Source organism: Lycorma delicatula, chromosome 13 (genome assembly GCF_047948215.1).
Source record: "Lycorma delicatula isolate Av1 chromosome 13, ASM4794821v1, whole genome shotgun sequence".
Lineage (NCBI taxonomy): Eukaryota > Metazoa > Arthropoda > Insecta > Hemiptera > Fulgoridae > Lycorma > Lycorma delicatula.
In genome coordinates, this window is record NC_134467.1 from 31228967 (window position 1) to 31250402 (window position 21436).

The 21436-nt window shown below is 35.0% G+C and overlaps 1 protein-coding gene across 1 annotated transcript in view; it reads left to right on the forward strand.

The window, feature by feature from the left end:
- Positions 1-21436, forward strand: part of LOC142333875 (diuretic hormone receptor-like) — a 635861-nt gene that overhangs the window by 327841 nt on the left and 286584 nt on the right. The window contains exon 5 of the mRNA XM_075381453.1: positions 12870-12963. Coding sequence (XP_075237568.1) covers positions 12870-12963 — 94 coding nt within the window. The remainder of the gene's footprint in view (positions 1-12869; positions 12964-21436) is intronic.

Here is a 21436-nt window from a genome sequence, read left to right on the forward strand (position 1 = left end):
ACAACTCATTCTAGAGGCTAAAAATAAGAAAAAACGTTCATATAAATACAGATCTTAAAACGCTTCGTTAGCGAGTTATACAGAGTGAAAGATCTCGCCCGAGTTTCAATTCCTCCGGGTAAATTAAGGCTTTCTAAAATTCTGGGAAGGTCAATTAAGGGGCGAATTTAATTGTTTCTTATGGTTTTTGAGCTGGGAAATCGAAAAAAATAGGTCCCAGAACTGTATCTTTCTTAGCTTCTAAGATATCGCATGTAAAACGCTAAAATTAGGGTCACAAAACACATTTTTTTAAGTTTGACGTACAATAACGTTGTTAAATTGGCAATAAATAATACATTTTTTAAACATAAAAAATGTATGATTGTTAGTCAGGGCCTCACTGTACCCAGTACTGAACAGTGCCAGGCCATATCCACTGGCGACCAAATTACTCATTTTTCGGCTATACGTCCAGCTGATTCTAACATATGCTTACTCGGCATGGGAGCTTTGTTGAACTCCACGCTTCAAAAGAAATTAGAAGCCGTCCAAAACATAGCGTTGTGGACGATATTTGGAGCACCGTGGTTCGTCAGAAACGTCACTCCCGCGATGCGGGACTACACACCGTATCCGAGGTGGGGGTGGCGCAGGCACGCAGACTGTTCGGGAGAGCGGCCGTGTCCGAACACGGCCATCTCCGGGACATCTGCTGAGAAGACCGTACTCCACAATGTTTAAGAAAACGGCCTCATGCCATAACGAACCACCGTGAAGAGGCGGTACGAGAGTCAAAAAATGACAAACCAGGCTTAGGAGCCTCTATATCGAGTAACCTATAAATGGAAACCGCGCGAAAATTCCGGTCGCAAAAGTGACCGTTTTAGCAATTAAATTTTGTTAAAACTATAAAAAGCTAGACAACACCCCACACTGTCCACGAAGAGACCAAAATTTCATTTAGTCAGCATATGCGACTCTCTCCGGAGAACGGGGCGCATTTCTCCCTTCAAATAACTAGGGCTTCGTTAGGGGCACTCCTGCTAGTTCATAGGGGCTGGTACCGAGTGTACTTGCGGATGGACTGAAGGGGAATCACGCCGGAATTACTAGGCTCAAAAGCTTAGTCTCTCACGGTCAGAACCAGTAATTAAATTACACCATGGTCCATAAAGGATAGGAACGCAAATTACCAAATCCGTTCATAAATAAAACTTAAAATTTGTAACCGCCACTAAATAACCGATGAAATCCGCCAGATAATAGAAAGATACAACAGCAAGGGACATTGTCCAGGCTCTGCGATCTGTAGGGAGAAATATTGAAACTCCTGCCATTCTTGTGTTCCGTTCTTAATAGCTAGTATCTAAGCTAACCGAGCTTCGTTGCCAAAAGGAGTCCCGAAAATCAATTCTTTTTAAGCATCAAGAATTTTGATGTTTAATGTTTTTTTTTGGAAATCATTATAATCAATTTAAAAAAAACCATGAATATAGGGGTCACAAAATGTTAAAATATTGGGTTTTTTTTGTTTACTTATATCTATTTAAATGTTTATAATGAAAATAAAATTAAGACTTAAATGATTGAATTGCAAAGACTTTCCAGCCAAACCGGGAAAATCTTTACAATTAGGTAGAATTCATAAGTAAACTACGTATTGTAATAGATACCATGATTTAAATTCCGGAAAATTTCGATATATCTTCGCGTTTTAAATTCCCCAGACTCCAAAACCACCGTCAATTCAAAAGTTTATGAAATACATATATATATATATATTTTGTCTCCAGTCATTTGACTGGTTTGATGCAGCTCTCCAAGATTCCCTATTTACTACTAGTCCTTTCATTTCGGTATACCCCCTACATCATACATCCCTAAAAATTTATTTATATATATATTTCACTTTCTTGTAAACAAGATAACTGCAGTAATTTTGCGCCAATCACTTTCAAATTGATACATAGAATATAACGACCCAAAATCTCGAGTTCGTTAATGGGCAAAATCGGAACATGGGAGTGGAAATGGGGGACTTTTTCGAAAAAACAAAATATCGCTATAAATCTCATATTAAGTAAAATATCGAATTCATTTAAAGTTCCTACTATTCTTTGAATAAGGACCTAAATCTTATCAACGGAAAGATTTTTGATATCACAAACCATTGACCCAGGACGTGGAAGAAATGGGGTTTCGAAGACAAAAAAAATCATACCTTCCTTAATAGGAACAGTATCGAATCGGTTTAAAGTGGTCGTTAGTCCTCTCAATACTACTTAAGGACCTTTGTCTGAAACAATTTTTGATATGACCAACCCTTACGGAAAGGGATCACCAAAATGTTGCTGAAATTGTAAGAATATTGAGCTTCTCATATGTTAAACATTTGAAACTTTTTTCACATGTAACCATTGTCGTATTGAGTAAATTAAAAATCTTTCTTATGAATTTTGGAATTTTAAAGATGGATATCTTTTTTTATCTCTATTTAGCACCGGTGAAATCTACCTCCCCCTTCCGGCGTGACGAAAGGGATTATTTTTTTTATTTTATAAATTTAAAAAAAAATTTGAATTTTCTTTTTCAATAATTTTATTATTTCGTAAAATTAATGAATCTAAAATATAATTATTTCGTAGTTTCTTTTTTAGTCGTTCGGATCACTAAGGATTACGTATGCATAATAATTTAGAACTTCCTTTTTTCCCAATATATTTTCATTTTTTCACTCTGTTGTTTTTCTTTCTCGGTTTACTTTCTTTCTGTAATCCTCTTATTTTTGTCTGGAAACTAAGATTTTGTAAATTGGTTTCATTTAAAACGGTTTCTTTGTAGATTTTTAAAGGTTTAAGATCGTTTTCTACTTCCTTAAACCGGCTAGTTTTAATAATTCTACTGTATAAAAGTTAAATATTTTTTTTTTTAATCTATTTTCTATTATTCTGTGTAAATGCTATTATAATATAATTCTTTTCCTCTGGATAGTGTCTGTTTTCTGTATTTTTAACAATTTCCTTTTCATTTTTTAGTTTATAAATACCTTCCTGGTAATCGATTCCATATATGTTTCTTGAAATTCTTTTTTCTATTTTCAAAAGATCTTTATCCAAAAATTGTTTCAAACACTTAGGGCTACATAACGTCTCAGAAATAATAACTGTTATGAAATGTCTAGGATTTTGCGAAAGCGATTTTTTATTATATAAGTTTCCTGTTAAATTGAACGCTAACGCCATTTACGTGTTAAGTTGAACGCTAACTCACACAGATACACATACAAATGCTCTTTAGTAAGGTAGGATAATATAATTTTATATAATGTGTTACTGATGAGGGCAGAGAATTGACAGCAATTTTTGTAAATGATATCGTAACAAGAAATAAGCTTATAGAAAATTGACAAAAGATTTCTTTATAAAAAATGTTGTTATTGTAAAAAAATACTGAAAACTGTTCGGTAATTTTATGTTATAGAAAAGTGTTGGAATTTTTATATTATAAAATATATATATTGATTTTTGAACTGCTTTTAATTTAAAAAGAAAATATATAAAACAGAAACGTAATTAATGAGAAAAGGAAAATGAGTTAACTTTTATTAAATGTTTAAAAAAAATAAAATAAAATATTATTTAGAAAAATACGTTTAGGAATGTTAAATAATCAGGGTTTTACGTCACTTTACAATTACTTTTGGAGCTAACTGACAGTGAATCAAAATTCAATTTTAAAAGTAATCCTAGTTCTCTTGAAGAACATGAAGTATACTATGCCAGGTTTCCTGTTAAAATAAGGAATGAATTGATTTCCTACTATTTTGTTTTTTTTTCACTTTTGCCAAAATATAGATTTTGAATATGACGATATCGTCGATACAAGTAATGCATTCTCTCTCCTTCAGCATAAGTTTCAGATATGTAAGAGCCATATTGTATAGCTAATTCAATGTAATATCTTTATATACGAGGTTTATTTTTTTTCAAGGTCCAATCGGTCGCGAAATAAAAACCGCGCAAAAATCGGATGATTTTTGCGCATATGTGTTGCGCAGCGTCTCTAGTATGGCCTTCAATCATGCCGCGTCACTTCGTTTAGTTCTAAACATGCAGCTAGCACGTAAACATGTCTACAACAATAGCATCTCCCGCCAAGTGTGAAGTGCGTGCGGTAATTCGATTTCTTCTGGCTGAGGGATGTAACGCGGCTGAAATTCATCGACGAATAAGTAATGTGTACGGTGAAACTTCAATGAGTGACATCAAATGGTGCAGGAACTTTAAAACAGGACGTACAGATGTTCATGATGCAGGAGGTCAGGGAAGGAAGCGAGTGTCAACCGATTATCTCGTTGAGCGAGTGGATGAGGGGATTCGAGAAAATCGTCGGTTCACAATTTCTTCTGTATTGAGCGATTCGTTTCCTGAAATTTCAAGGTCAGCTCTGTACACCATTGTGAGTGAATGACTTCAGTACCGCAAAGTGTGCGCGAGAAGGTCCAAGATGCTGTCCGACCATCACAAAAACAATGAGAATGGACGCCTCCCTAACGTTTCTCCAGCGTTACCACAATGAAGGAGAAGATTTTTTGAACAAACAGGGGACGAAACACGGGTCCATTTCGAAACTGAAGAAACAAAAGAACGATCCAAACAGTGGATGCATTCTCGTTCTCCCAGTAAACCGAAGAAGTTCAAGCGAACCTTCTCCAACAGAAAGTGTATGGCTACTGTGTTCTGGGACCGGAATGGAGTTCTCTTGGTGGAATTCATGGAACGTGGCACGACCATCACTGCAGCCTCATACTGCGTGACTCTTCAACGTCTACGAAGGACAATTCAGAATAAGCGGAGAGGAATGCTGTCATCAGGCATTGTCTTACTCCCCGACAATGCTCAGCCGCACACTGCAACTGTAACAAAGAAGCTCCTGCAGCGTTTTTGTTGGGAAGTGTTTGATCACCCACCATACGGCCCGCACTTGGCTCCATCCGATTTTCACCTCTTTGCTCGCATGAAACGCTAGCTAGGAGAACGACATTTTGCCACAGACATCGAGCTGCAGACCGGCGTAGAAATATGACTGAAAACACAAACGGCTCCGTTCTATGACGAGGGTATTGGAAAGTTGGTATCACGCTACGACAAATGTCTAAATCGGAGTGGTGCTATGTAGAGAAATAGCGTAACTATGTAAGTACTTGTTAGAAAAAAAAACAATTATTTTCACTGTGGTTTTAATTTTGTGACCGATCGGACCTTGAACAAACATAATCCTCGTATTATACTTACTGAATCACAAATAATTTGATGAACTTTTATGATATGTTCTACTCGTGAAAATAAAGAATAAAGTTCATATAAACGTAGATTTGGCAACTCTTCATAAACAGTGTCAGATGGCAAAAGATTTTTCCAGTATAACTAAGCCAGATTCTTAAACCCAAATTAACAGGTAAATTTAATAGTTTTACATGAAATCTAACGTAAAAAGGTTTAAAAAAAGGTCACAAAATTATATTTTTAGTAGACTTTGAAAATTCTTTGGTAAAAGCAAAAGATTGGGATCGAAAAACATTATATTTTCTGTTTAGCGTAAAATAACTTTGTTAAACGGGTAATAATACATAAAAAAAACTGATATAAAATTTGATTACGAGTAAAATTATATAAGTAAAGCACTTATTCATATAATTTAGGCCGGTACTTACTAAGTGCCAGCCTCCGTGGTGCAAGTGATAGCGTCTAGGTCGAAGCCCCGGGTTCGAATCCCGGTCAGGCGTGGCATTTTCACACACGCTACAAATCATTCATCTCATTCTCTGAACCAATACATAACGGTAGATTTAACCCGGAGGTTAAACAGAAAAAAAATACAAACGTAAGAATTTCAAAGTTTATTAAAAACAAAACATATCAAAATTTGGCAGATTTTAAGTAGGGATTAAATGAAATAAATTTTTCAATATTAAAAAACAAAATAATTAAATACATTAGAAAAATATCTTCTACTAGATTTTTTTTTAAACCAGTAGAACATATCCTGAATAATTATTTACATTCTTTAAGAATCATTTTGTGTACATTAAAATAAATTGATGAATCTTATGCAAAGATAAGATTAGAGTATTACTTAAAACTACGCTAAGTAACGTGTACAATATACATGGTAAATACAATACACGTAAAATTAATAAATTTTATTAAAATGAATAAATAATACACGTAAAATTATTACGTGTATTCACTAAACGAGTAGAATACACATCGTAATATGTACATTGTGTACAATAAACAATACTTTATTTCTATGCTGCTTGTAAAATTTATTAAATAGCTATAATTTCATGGATTACAATGTTTTTTTTTTCTTTCCGTAACGGAGGAAAAAGCTCTGCCAGCCGCCGTCAGGCCCGTACTGATGGCAGTGCGGGGCTCTCACCCGCTAAAAAACCTCCCCTTCTACCATGCAGGGGCCGGATCTAAGCCATATGGTATGTACAGCCCCTGCATGATCACCCAGGCACTCCACTATCCGAATCCGTGTGACCGGAAGGCGTCCCCAGGGGGCGATCGACGAGCGACGACACCGAGGAGCCCCCGCCGCCCACCCCCAGAAGCTGGCCTCCCTTGATCACCCATCATCGAACCAAGCCTCCATAAATTCGCATCAACTGATCCTGCTGTCGCCTCTCTTCATTGGCCTTCTCTCGTATCATTGATGCGATCGTAGTCGAGACACACTCCCACTTGTTGCCATTGCTGAGCATTACCTCGATTATATTGTTGGCCCCCTCCACACCCTGACCCTCGAGCACTACGCGGAAGTTGCGCCATCTAGGGCAGAAAAATACTACATGCTCTGCTGTATCCAGTCCGCCGCAATCGTGACAGCGACTTGTATGGCATCTGCCCATCCTGTACAGGTAATCTCGAAAACATCCATGTCCAGACAGGAACTGGGTGAATTCGTAGCCTGTATTACCGTGCTTTCGCTCCACCCAGTTCCTGGTCTCGTATGAGCCCATAGGTCCACCTTCCTTTGTCTGAATCTCGCCATCTGTCACGCCAAGCCATGTAGAGACCGTCAATTGCCTCCTTTCTGTCCCCTCCATTCACTATTGCAGCTCTCATTTGCGCTTGTAAGTCTATGGGCGGTGCTCCAGCTATAACAGAAGCCGCCTCGGCGCTGATCGTTCGATACCCTGCGATGACACGTATGTTCAGCCTACGTTGTTGTATAACCAAACGCCTCACGTTCCTTGCCTTCGACAACGCTCCCAGCCATACAGGAACTCCATATAACACCACAGAAGAGTACACACTGGCCAACAGTTTCCTCTTACCAGTCTGAGGACCGCCCTTATTTCTCATCATGTTGCTCAGCGCCTTCACCACATTTTCGCCCTTTCTCGCCGCCTCCTCAACATGTATAGTAAAGGATCGGTTCTTGTCCAGCCACACGCCTAAATACTTCGCGGTTGGACTAGGATGGACTATCGTGTGTCCCACTCTAAAACGCAATGGATGCGTCTGCGATTACATTGTTGCCAGATTATTATCGTAATGTTTATTTATACCTCGGTGAACGCAACGAATTATTACCTCACTAGCAAACCCTGCAGCGCTTTTCTACTGCTAGATTTTAGTATAAATATATATAGATTAAATGAACACAATTGAAAGTTTGATAAAATATTAAAAACCGATCATTACGTAACTTCACAAAATTTAGCCTTTCTGTTCAGTTTTTAATCAAGGTTGCAGACACAACGTTGTTCGAGAAACCACAGTTTTTCCGATTTCGCATTAACGGGCTAGGGTTTGTCAACAAATCAGTGAATGGTGTTATAAACAACATAACCCAAGGTTGTTTATTATTACAATTCTGACTTGTGTGCGAATGCCGATGTCAGCTCTGTACTCTGCGTTGGGTGTGTTAGTCTCGGTGCTGTGAACATTGTTTTTTTTGTTGACAATATATCGTCGCGTTAAACTCTTTACAAGATTTTAGTTATCTAAAGACTTTATTTAATGTTTTACTTTCTGCTCACGGCTGTTTTTGTATTGTCGGAAAAGCTACAATTAGATTTTTTTTAAAGTGAAATGTTGTGTTCGGTAAGGCTCGTCGTGCTCTGTGTTTCGTCCTGTAAGTTAATTATGTGTCTGAATTCATGTTTTTTTTTGTTTTTTTTTTTTTTGTGAATATAATGTTTGTTCAATTGTTCTCAATTACGTCTTCTGTTCTTCTAACAAAAATGTTAAATATCATATTGTTCTCCGTTATTACAGTCTGTGCATAAACTTTTCTTGCGTTTCTCGTATAATTATAAATTAAACAAACTTCAAATAACGTTGATGTGCTGTTTTATTTGTTTTTTTTCTCTTTCGTATTGACAACCCAATCCAGACCATCAGATCCCCTCAGAACACTTTCACTTTATAAAATTCAAAATGTAAATAAATCCAATTTGCAAAACAACAGCACTACGTATCGGATTTAATTCAAACCAATCTCTAAACACAGTAGTCGGTGGAAAAAAACGTTTTAACGAAAAGAGATATGGCTGCAAAATCATCACAATTAATACTGAACATTAAGAAACTTACAAAACAATATGGAAATACACAAAAGTTAACCTTATAAAAGTCAGAATATAAGTAAATCAAATTGTTAAAAAAGTACTACCTATCGGATTTAATTCAAACTACTCACTAAATGCAGTACTCGGTTCAAAATACCCCTAACTTTTTTTCTACTGGTCAAATCGAAGATTTCAATAGATTTAAACCTTCTCCGGACAACGCGGACACCATTTTGCAAAAACTCGCTCGTAAATCGGTCCGGTAGTTTTTTAATCTAAAGCGGACACACATACGAACATTGCCTTTTATATACATAAAAGAAGAAAGTCTGTTTGTATATGTGTTTGTTTCGTAAATATCACTAGACCGGCGCCACCTAGCGGGAATAGTTTTTGGAAACATTTTTCTGTTCACGTAACTAATATATATTCTGAATGTGAACCAAATCGTACCATAAATACAAGTTTTATATATATCTCGACCCCAGTCCCTCCTAGCGGGTCCAAATCGGCCCTTAAATATTTTTTTTTTTTAATATCTCAATCCCAGCGCTACCTAGCGGATCAATGTTTTGCAAAAATATTTACTTTCTCGTAACTAATATATATTCTGAATATGAGCCAAATAGGACTATACATACAATTTTTCTAATTATTTCTACCCTAGTGCCACCTAGCGGGTCCAAACTAATTCAGAAACCTTCGCGGGCGTGCGCACATTAACTCCCCAAAGTTTCATCACAATTGGATGAATCGTATAGGAATACATATAGGACAAATAAACATTCATTTTTGTCTATATATATATATATAAATTTGTGTATAGATTATGCATATAGAATTGTATATATTTGAGAGTTGTCTGTTCTTTCATCAAAGAACACACGCAGGTATAAACGGTTGGAAATGGAGAAAAGAGAGAAAAGAGATTTTGTGGGAGTGAAACGAAAGTAGTTAACTTTGACCACAGTAGCCGTAAGGTTAAAACGTTAGAAGGAAAATCCACATTTGAGATATTTGGAGGAATTCCACAAGGATCAGTCCTTGGGCCTATACTGTGGAATATTTTTTATGACAAAATTTTTAGATTGGATTATCCCGAGGGGGTTTTTGTTGTTGGATATGCTGATGATATTCCTATCCTAGTAGAAGACAGAGAAGTTAATAACCTAGAGGATAAAGCAAATCAGGCGTTACGAATAATTGATGAATGGCTGGTAGGAAGCATGCTACAGATATCCCCTAACAAATCCTGTTGTTTGGTGTTTTCAGGTAGAAGACCTATTAGAAACCTCAATATAAACATTAGAAGAGAGAGAATTAAGGAGGTCAAAGAAGCAAAGTATTTAGGGGTTCTTCTGGATAAAAGCCTAAGATTTAGCAAACACGTAGAGATGATTTGTAACAAGGTCACCCCTTTGATTAAGGCATTGAGGACTCTTTTCCAGAACCATGGTACACCGAAAATGCTAATAAGGAGACTGATAACTGCGGCTACCACGTCAGCAATTTTATATGCGGCCCCGATATAGGGAGATACAATGAATATTCAGAGAAACAAAACAAAATTAAAAAGAGTACACAGGCTTGCTTTACTGCGTGTAGCCGCGGGATACAGAACACTGTCATACGACGCGTTGTGTATACTAACGAAGGTTCTACCCATTGATTTACAAATTAAACGAAGAACATTTAGATATAGGGGTATGTCCAAAGATGAGATTGAACGGCTAATTGATCAAGAGTGGCAGGATACATGGACACACTCTAGAGTTGGGGATTGGACCAGGCGACTAATCCCCAACATAAATATGTGGACTAGTAATAGAATAGGTAATGTAGATTTTTATACGACACAACTGTTGACGGGGCATGGCTCGTTCGGCCATTATCTGTTTAGAATTGGAAAAAGACCTACCCCACAATGCGTGTACTGCCCAGAGACTGATGATGCGGAACACACTGTGTTTGTATGCCCAAGATGGGCTCCAAATAGAAGAGAAATTTCGGACAACGGACTTACACCTGAAAACCTCTTAAATTGGATGGTCTATAGTGACGATAACTGGGATTGGTTCCGTAGGTTTGCCGGGGAAATCTTACGCACCAAGGAAGAAGAGGACAGAAGAAGGGGTTTGTGAAATTAGGGTAGGGAGGACAGTCCCTCCGTGGAGGGCCCGTACGCCGAGGTGTGCGGGTTCCTGAGAAGGGAGGGTACTCCTGGGGAGTGTGGGACAAATAAGAGACCGAGTCCCGGTTGGCGGTGCCGCTCCTGCGGGTGCCTCGGCGCTTAGTGGGGGCGGTACCGCTGATTAGAGGCAAAGGCATAATGACCGAGACCCGGTTCCCTGCTGAGGGGATAGGAGGTGGCGTAGCCATACCCCGTCTCCGAGGTGGGGGATTAGAGGCAGGCGAATAAAATAAAATTAAAGATCCGAGACCGGGGGATCTAACCTGCCGTGCCGGGTGTACAACCGGTGGGCGGGGGACACTCCCTTAGAGTAAAAGGACACTCTCCCCGACTGAGTATACTTAAATGGATATCCGGTCGGGGAGAGTAGGGGGAAAAAAAAAGGAGCCGTAAGGTAGAGAATGAAACAGCGCGTTTCGAAAGTCACTGTGCAGTATGCTTTAGAATGATACATTCTGTTCTTTTGGCGTTTCCCAAAAGATTGATTTCCCTGTGGGTTCATTGGGTGTTGCTCAGTAATAAACCATGTCAGTTATTGAGTTATTATTGAACGTCCTTTGTTTCATTTCGTGTTTTTTCATTCATCGAAATCAATATTTGCGAAAAACCTAATGGTTTTTTCGGTGGAGGAACGCATTTTTCTCGTTGAACACGTCTTTTGTGAAGGTGAAAAGTTTACCGATTTAATGAAGGACAATTTTTCTGAAAAGTTTCTAAATACGCCTCTTCCTCACTGCAATGCAATTTGAAATGTTATCGAAGAATTGATAACAGGCTCTGTTGAAAACGGTGATCGAAGTGGAAGACCACTTAAATTAAACGATATTTCGGATGATATTGTCCATTAAAGACAATGCGTATATTAGCACAGCAGCAAGATATCTGACTTGCTATCATACACAAAGCTGTAAAAAAACAAATGAAACTTTCTCTCTACAAAGTAACGTGTGTCCAAGAACTAAAACCTACAGGTCATGCCAAAAAACTAAATTATTTTCAATTGTTTAAATATTTTATTAACCAAAATTCCGTAGGTATCCTCGAGATAACGAATTTTACAGATGAATTGTGGTTTCTTCTGGAAGGGTATATTACTTCATAAACTATACGACTCCGTTCGACAACTAACCCCCATGAATTACACGAAGCGAAAATTGGAGTTTAGGTCGGTGTGAGTAAAACGCACATCCTTTTATAAAATACAGTTAATAGTGATCGTTATTGTACTGTTTTAACAAAATTCATTAGTCAGTTAAGTAAAAATCAATTACGGTTGATTCCAATAAGAGTTACCACAGCGCACAAAGCTAACAGACCAGCGACTTTTTTTACGAAATGTCTTCTTTAGTGAGCCAATCATTTCGAGGGATTTTTGGCATTCATGATGACTCCCTCAGATTACTTTATATAGGGACAAGTAAAACTAGCATTGTATTACAACAGACCAATCAGGATTGACGAACAAAAAACCGTGAGAACGGCAAACGTGTGAGAAATTCCTGTACATCGGCTGCTTAATGTGTTTGAAAACAAATTGAAACGTGTGTAGTGTTGTACTGGTGTTGAAAAAAGTAATTTTTAACACCTTTTATAAACTATTCCAATTATTGTAATATCTGTTTCTATAAAAAAAATATATAAAAATACAAAGAAATAATTAAGAAAGTTTTATCATTAAACTTATGTAATTCCAGTGCACAGCATTTTTCCGAACTAACTTTAAGTATAATAATATAATCTGTTTGCTAAGTTTTGCACGTACAATCCATTAGATGTTGATACGTGTAGTTTTTTTTTAATTTTTAATGTGTAGATTAAAATAAAAATGTGGAACAAAACTGTAATAAAGTTATTTCTCTATATATAACACACTGACACTTTAGTTATTTATTAATACTTGAATTTAGTAACATATGAAAAAATGTCAAATCCGATAGAGATTAGAACCGAGAACGTTTCGGATAAAAGGCATTAATATTTATCATTCCACCACAGGTAGTGATGAAGTGGGATTATATACATATATATATATATATATATATATATATATATATATATATATTGTTCATTTACTTTCTTTTAATTTTGTATCCATTTTCTTTGTTGCAGGGATTTACGATGTCTAAGAAATACTATTCATACTAATCTAATGTGTACATATATATTAGCCGATTTTATGTGGATTCTTAATTTTACGATTCAGGTAACATATTTTTATTATTATTATTATTATTATTATTACTATATTTTCGGATATAATAGTATTTAATAGAAAGAAAATACTTCCTTTAGTATGTTCCCGTAGGATTAGCTGTAGCTTACAGGACTCGTTTATCATTTGTTTTCGGTACAGAAAGGGAAATCTACTAGGATGAGCTTCCGAGTTAAATTCAAAATTACTAATAATTTTTTTTTAATGTGTGTGTGTGTGTGTGGGTGGGTGGGTGTGCGTGAGAGAGAAAGAGAGAGAGAAAAGAAAGTATGTGCGTGTGCGCGTCTCTCTCTCTCTCTCTCTCTCTCTCTCTCTCTCTCTCTCTCTCTCTCTCTCTCTCTCTCTCTCTCTCTCTCTCTCTCTCTCTCTCTCTCTGTGTGTGTGTGTGTGTGTGTGTGTGTGTGTGTGTGTGTGTGTGTGTGTGTGTGTGTGTGCGTGTGCGTGTGCGTGTGTGTGTGTGTGTGTGCGTGTGTGTGTGTGAATGTGAATGTGTGTGTTAGGGTATTTATCACGAGTACTCATTACACTAGAATCATGAAATTTCCAGTGCTTTCAAACTTCTATGTTAGAGGCAAATTTATTCGTACAAGGAAGTATTATAATCGCGAAAAATCTCGGTTTTCAAATTCCAACGGAAATATCCATTTTCTTTTCCACTTTCGGCGTGATATCTGTACGGTACGTACATACGTATGTACGTATGTATCTCGCATAACTCATAAACGATTAGCCATAGAATTTTGATATCTTGGATTTAGGACTATTGTAACATCTAGTTGAGCACCTTCCCTTTAGATTGCAATTGTCTGGGCCAAAGGTGTAAAAAAAAACCCAAAAATAAACAAAAAATTGGATTTTGACTTTTTCTTAACTGCAGTAATAAAGCCTCATTGAAAGCTTTTCAACGATATATCATAAGTGGTACTTATTTTCATTATTCATTGCTTCCAGACTTATAGCCCAATAAAACTTTAATTAATAAAATATTTTGATCTTACAAGAGGAAGACACATCGTTTCAAATCCGACGTCATTTCTTTATTTTATTTGATTTAAACTTATTTATTTATTAATAATAATTTTTAAACTCTGATTATTAAAAAAATTTTACAATAAATAATTCAATTTCAAAAAAAAAAAAAAAATATGTAATGAAAAGTATATTTAATTTAATATGCATACCAGGAAGTCATGTGTATCCACAGCAGATTTTTTATATAAAATACGATTGTTATTATTATTAGTTAAATTTAAAGCTGTATGAATGGATATTCTGGAAAATACATCAACTCTTATCTTTATTTTTTACTTTTCTAGCATCATATATTTAGACCTATGCTATAATACAAAACGTACATCAAAAACGGGGTATGGGTTTCTTTTTGCATTTCTCGACGTCTCCTAACCGATTTCCGTGATGGAGTGGTAGCATCTCAGCCTTTGATCTGGAGGTTCCGGGTTTGTATCCCGGTCAAGCATGTCATTTTCATACACTACAAATTTCCATTCTCATAGAGCAAAATGACCAAATCAGATCGATACACATCATCTCAAACAAAAAGCTGACAATACATAGTTGTACGACTTTCCCGTCACGCAGTTTTCTTCTGCAGATGCACTGCTTATACACATACGAGTATATGCACACAACGTAATTTAAAATATTTATCATTTTATTTAAATACAATATTTTTTGTTTATTTAATTCAATTATTCTAACTAAAGCGCGCGGATATCGTATTTCATTCGCGCCAATATGGCAGAACTATCGGCAACTTTAAATACCTTTTTACACTTAAAATATTATTGCTTTATTTAATTCTACTGTTCACCTGTGACGTTAACATAGCAGACGACTACGTAGCAACCTACCGGGTTGGTCTAGTGATGAACAAACCTTCGCAGATCACCTGATTTCGAAGTCGAGAGTTCTAAGCTTCAAATCCTAGTAAAGACAGTTACTTTTATACGGATTTGAATACTAGATCGTAGATACCGGTATTCTTTTGGTCGGGTTTCAATTAACCGCACATCTCAGAACTGGTCGACCTTAGACTGTACAAAACTACATTTAATTTACACTCATACAATTCATCCTCTGAAATAATACCTGACTGCGCTTCCGGAGGCTAAACGGAAAAAGAAAAAGACGATTATATAGCAAACCCACCGGGTTGGCGTAGTGGTGAACTCGTCATCACAAATCAGCTGATTTTGAAGTAAATTTCTAAGATTCAGATCCTAGTAAAGGCAATTATTTTTATACGGATTTGAATACTAGATCGTGGATACCAATATCCTTTGGTGGTTGGGTTTGAATTAACCACACATCTCAGGAATGGTCGACCTGAGATTGTACAAGACTACACTTCATTTACACTCACACATATCATCCTTAGAAGTAACACCTTACGGTGGTTCCGGAGGCTAAACAGAAAAAGAGAGAGACGTCTACAGTAGTTGTACGTCAGTGCTACACTAGTGCTCATTGTGGTGAAAAGGAGTACTAATGTCTCACTGACCCCATAAGGGAAGTCTCCTTTTCCAGTTTCGGTCTATACGCCACTCCCTCTGTAACCAGACCTTATGGGCTTTACCGGAGGTCATCTTTAGAATCTCGGAAAAAATTTTTAAGTCTGATTCTTATGGATCCCTTTCATAAAAATTTCCCAGTTGTTTTTTTTATTTTTTATTTTTTATTAATATTAGATACAATTGGACTTTCAGTCTTGAAAATAAAGTTGAAAAAGATGATATTTTAAATACGGGTCCTATTCAGCCCCCTTTTTTATGGCTTAAAAGTTTATTTTGAGTAAATATTCATTTCAATAAGTTATCTGATTTGGTGCATTGTTATTCAGCAAGGGTAAAAAAATTACAGTTTACTAAAAAGAAAAATATGGTTACCGTAATGCATTCTCGTTCAATTTGTTAGAAAATCAACCAAAACTGGATTAGATATAGCCAGATAACAAAGTTTTTGATGAATAGATTTTTGAGTTATAAGACAAAAACTGTTCAGAAATATTTTATATTCTTCCCCCTCCCCTGTAAATTCAATTAATTTAAACCTTTGGAATTTTAAATAACTAAAAAAAATACTTTCATCATATTAACGTCAATTTTCTGCACAACTACCTAAAAATTTTAAAATAAAAATGGTTGAAACTACCCTTCCAATTTTTTTTTTAAATTTCGTTCAAAATTTAATATCATGAATACCCCAAATAGACAAATATTTTAGACATTGATGAAGAATTTAAGTTGAGCCATTCTGGAAATATTAATTGGCCAAGAAAATAATTCTTTCGGAATTTTTATTACGTTCTTTTTTATTTTTTTTACTTAGGGGATATTTAAAAGTAGATATTTGCAAAATGCAGATACCGAAAATTTTGACTAACACCATAATTTCCTTTTCATATACCACTACATTTTTGCAGCAGCAATATACATATATGTTACAGATATATTATAATTACGTGGTTAAATATACGTAGGTATGATTTTAAAAAATCTTAGTTCCATGTTTTTTTTTTTTTTTTGTCTTCAGTCATTTGACTGGTTTGATGCAGCTCTCCAAGATTCCCTATCTAGTGCTAGTCGTTTCATTTCAGTATACCCTCTACATCCTACATCCCCAACAATTTGTTTTACATACTCCAAACGTGGCCTGCCTACACAATTTTTCCCTTCTACCTGTCCTTCCAATATTAAAGCGACTATTCCAGGATGCCTTAGTATGTGGCCTATAAGTCTGTCTCTTCTTTTAACTATATTTTTCCAAATACTTCTTTCTTCATCTATTTGCCGCAATACCTCTTCATTTGTCACTTTATCCAACCATCTGATTTTTAACATTCACCTATAGCACCACATTTCAAAAGCTTCTAATCTTTTCTTCTCAGATACTCCGATTGTCCAAGTTTCACTTCCATATAAAGCGACACTCCAAACATACACTTTCAAAAATCTTTTCCTGAGATTTAAATTAATTTTTGATGTAAACAAATTATATTTCTTACTGAAGGCTCGTTTAGCTTGTGCTATTCGGCATTTTATATCGCTCCTGCTTTGTCCATCTTTAGTAATTCTACTTCCCAAATAACAAAATTCTTCTACCTCCATAATCTTTTCTCCTCCTATTTTCACATTCAATGGTCCATCTTTGTTATTTCTACTACATTTCATTACTTTTGTTTTGTTCTTGTTTATTTTCATGCGATAGTTCTTGCGTAGGACTTCATCTATGCCGTTCATTGTTTCTTCTAATTCCTTTTTACTCTCGGCTAGAATAACTATATCATCAGCAAATCGTAGCATCTTTATCTTTTCACCTTGTACTGTTACTCCGAATCTAAATTGTTCTTTAACATCATTAACTGCTAGTTCCATGTAAAGATTAAAAAGTAACGGAGATAGGGAACATCCTTGTCGGATTCCCTTTCTTATTAGGGCTTCTTTCTTATGTTCTTCAATTGTTATTGTTGCTGTTTGGTTCCTGTACATGTTAGCAATTCTTCTTCTATCTCTGTATTTGAACCCTAATTTTTTTAAAATGCTGAACATTTTATTCCAATCTACGTTATCGAAAGCCTTTTGTAGGTCTATAAACGCCAAGTATGTTGGTTTGTTTTTCTTTAATCTTCCTTCTACTATTAATCTGAGGCCTAAAATTGCTTCCCTTGTCCCTATACTTTTCCTGAAACCAAATTGGTCTTCTCCTAACACTTCTTCCACTCTCCTGTCAATTCTTCTGTATAAAATTCTAGTTAAGATTTTTGATGCATGACTAGTTAAACTAATTGTTCTATATTCTTCACATTTATCTGCCCCTGCTTTCTTTGGTATCATAACTATAACACTTTTTTTGAGTTCCATGTATAAAAGTATAAAAATAATTTTTTTCTATTAAGAATAATATTTTTTTCCACAATTTACTTCTACATTAGTAAAAACGGAAGAAAAAAAGAACAAATATTCAACGTTCAATTCGATGCGATGAAATAAAAATGTGTGGAATTGTTGCATAACTAAATGTGGTAGGCGTGGTTTGACTTTCCCTATGCAAACCACGCCTACCATGTTTGTCAATGTAGCGTTTTTTTTTTCTTTTGTATTCGCAGAATTGTTTTATATATAACAGCGCCTCTTGTTTTTGCATGTTTGCGTTTTGTTGCGTTTTTACATTATCAGACCTCTGTAATTTTAATAAAACAGTCCTTTTTGTTCAAGTATTGTATTATCTTAACTTGTATTTACTTAGTATTTTTATCGTTACATTTTATTTCTCATATATATTTTTTTTCTTAGTGAAGAATATATATATATTTAAATATCATTCATAGTTTGAGTTACATTATTAACATTTTAAAGGAATCGTATTATTTTTCTGTATCTTATTTAACAATTTCGTTCTTTTACTGCCTTTCTAGAGATAAAAAAGTATAAAAAGAAAAGAAGAGAGATAATGTACATTCAATTATTAATGTTTGCCTTTCTTCGTCTCGTTCTTTATTCTTATCACGCCTATCAGGTAGTTTTATCGACTTTAAAATCACTTTCAATTTTTTTATATTTCAAATTTTTTTTTTTATTACTTTCCTTTTAAATAATGATACTCCATTATTATTATTAGTATTATTATAGCCAAAATATCGATATTACTCCAAATTGAGAACAAGTTGTATTTTTAAATTAATGGATTCAACATATCTAAATATTATATCTTACAAAGATAAAAAGTTTATGTCTGGACAATCTGTTCTTGACTTGGTATTGTCAAATTGCACAGTAAAGGAAGACTTTGACGTTTAATTCATTCTGATCACTGCGTTCCATTTTTTAGGTAAATTTCATAAGAAAGCTACCTATTGTAATGGGTACCATGATTTGACTTCCAGAAAATTTCGATATATCTTCGCGTTTTACATCCTCCAGACACCAAAACCACGGTCAGTTCAAGAGTTTATATGTATATATATATTTCACTTTCTTGTGGACATAATAACTGTCGTAATTTTACGCCAATCACTTTCAAATTGATACATAGAATATAACGACCCAAAATCTTGGTCGAGTTCGTTAATGAGCAAAATCGGAACATGGGAGTGGAAATGGGGGGACATTTTCGAAAAAACAAAATATCGATATAACTTTCTTATTACGTAAAATATCGAATTTGTTTAAAGTTCCTACTATTCCTTGGATAAGAGCCTAAAACCAAACGAAATAAGGGTTTTTGATATCACCAACCATAGACCTAGGGGATGGAAAAAATCGGGTATTGAAGACAAAAATAATTCATACCTCCGTTAACAGGTACAGTATCTAATCGGTTTAAAGTGGTCCTCTAAAAGTCCTCTAAGTGGTCTTTTAAAGTCCTCTAAACATTACCTAAAACTTTTGTCTGAAACAATTTTTGATATTACGATTAGGGATGACCAAATTTTTGCTGGAATTATAAGATGGTGTTTGTCGAAGGCTAAACATGTGAATTTTTTTTTTCACATGCAACCATTGTCGTATTGAGTAAATTTGAAGTTTTTCTTAACATTTAGGTTGAAATTATTTTTAACCCCTACTTAGCATAGGTGAAATCTACCTCCGCCTTCCGGCGTGCCGAAAGCGATTTTATGTACTACATCAGAACATTTTTTATAATATTCATTATGTCATGTAGTTATATCCATCTACCTAAAGAAGAAATTTTAATTAAGGTAAAAGATTTTACCTTAATTTGTTTAAAGATGTTGCTTCGTCTCCATGGATTAATGTACTGCTTAATGTGAATATTCATACTACAGTTCTCGATGTCTAAGAGGGTTTTCTTCAAGCCGTATTCAAGGCTTTTCCTTTGTATAAAAATAAGATTAGATTTTCTAAATTCCCGGCCCGGTTTTTTCGAGATCTGATCAAGTTGAAATAGAAGAAAATAGAGGAAATCGCTGTTTAAAAATTTCTTCCTGTTAACTACCGGAATTTCCTTGAATTGAGATGTTTGGTGAAGCGAATATTACAAAAAGATATAGATAATTATGGCTTAAAGTATGATGGTAACCTGCATGATTGTTCGTCAAAGTTGAGGCAGTTCGTAATGAAAAATAAATCTGATGGAGTCTGTTTAACGAAGGTTTGATATTGCGGACGACAAATCTGAGCGCTCACAATTTTCGTTTTCTGTCGTAGAGGTTCCTATTCCCATTCGTCACAGATTGAGATGTGCTATCTGAAACCTACGAGATCAATGGAAAATCATTTGTTAACATTGATGTTATTCCGGCGTTTATAGTGAAGGGTTTGAGAGATATTATAACTTCTATCTTCTAATCTATTTATTCCGGCAGTCTTACAAGTCGCTCTTTCACTTCCATCTGGAATTCAGCCCGCATTACTCCTATTTCTAAAGCCAGTTCTCTTTTGTTTAAGAATTACCGTCCTATCTTTGTTCTTCCAATTTTATCTAAAGTCTTCCAGAGAATAATATTCATCAATATTTACAATTAAAAAAACAATTTCCTTACGCAATAATTTTTTTCGAAAAGATCAGTCGACTTATACCAACTTGACGAAATTTTTATCAGTAACTATAAAAATAGAACTCAAAAGTAGGACAAAAAGTACCTAAAATGGGCTTAAAAAACCTTCACCATTGCTGATTCATAAATTGAGTAGTATATATTGGACAAATTTTTGTTAAATGGTAAAAGTTTGAGATCAATATCTCCAGGTGATGAGGTTGATAGATGCTTTGGGGTTAATTTTCTCAAACCTTTTCCAACATAACCCCAGTTTATAAACTCAGTACACGAATGCATGCTACCTAACCATTTTTTTTTTTAATTTGTCCGAAAAATTTTCCTTTCCAAAATTCGAAAATTGTTATCTTTTTATTTTGTTTCATAGAACTATATTTTAACTGATTTTTTTTGTCTTCGTAAGTATGACAGTAGTGTAAACGACCCCAAAAAAAACTTTGGTTGCAAAACTAAGGGTGGGGAAAGCCGATAAAAGTTTAAAAATTTTGATTTTTTTATATTTTTTTTCAATTTTTTTTCGGTTTATTTAATCTTTTAATAATAATAATAATGCAATAAAACTTATCATAAAACACCCCACCCCCCAAAAAAATTGGTAAATTTTTATCGACTGTTCATTTTATTCTTAAAAATGAATTGCTTAGCCAGGAAAAATGCCCGCTTTTTTACTTTCTTAGCACCATTGTTCTACAGTTATGCACTACAATGACAATATGGTAATCAGTCAAAAAATTGGGAATGGATTGTTTTTTTATATTTCTCGACGTTTCATGATCCAAAAACCACAAAAAAACAAAAAGTGTGGATAATGTTCATACGTACGTACATAATTACGTATGTTGGCGTGTCTAAAACTTATTAAAGTTTGACTGATTTATTGATTTTTCCATGAAATTTTGAGTTTCGTGGATTTTGGTTAATTTTCTG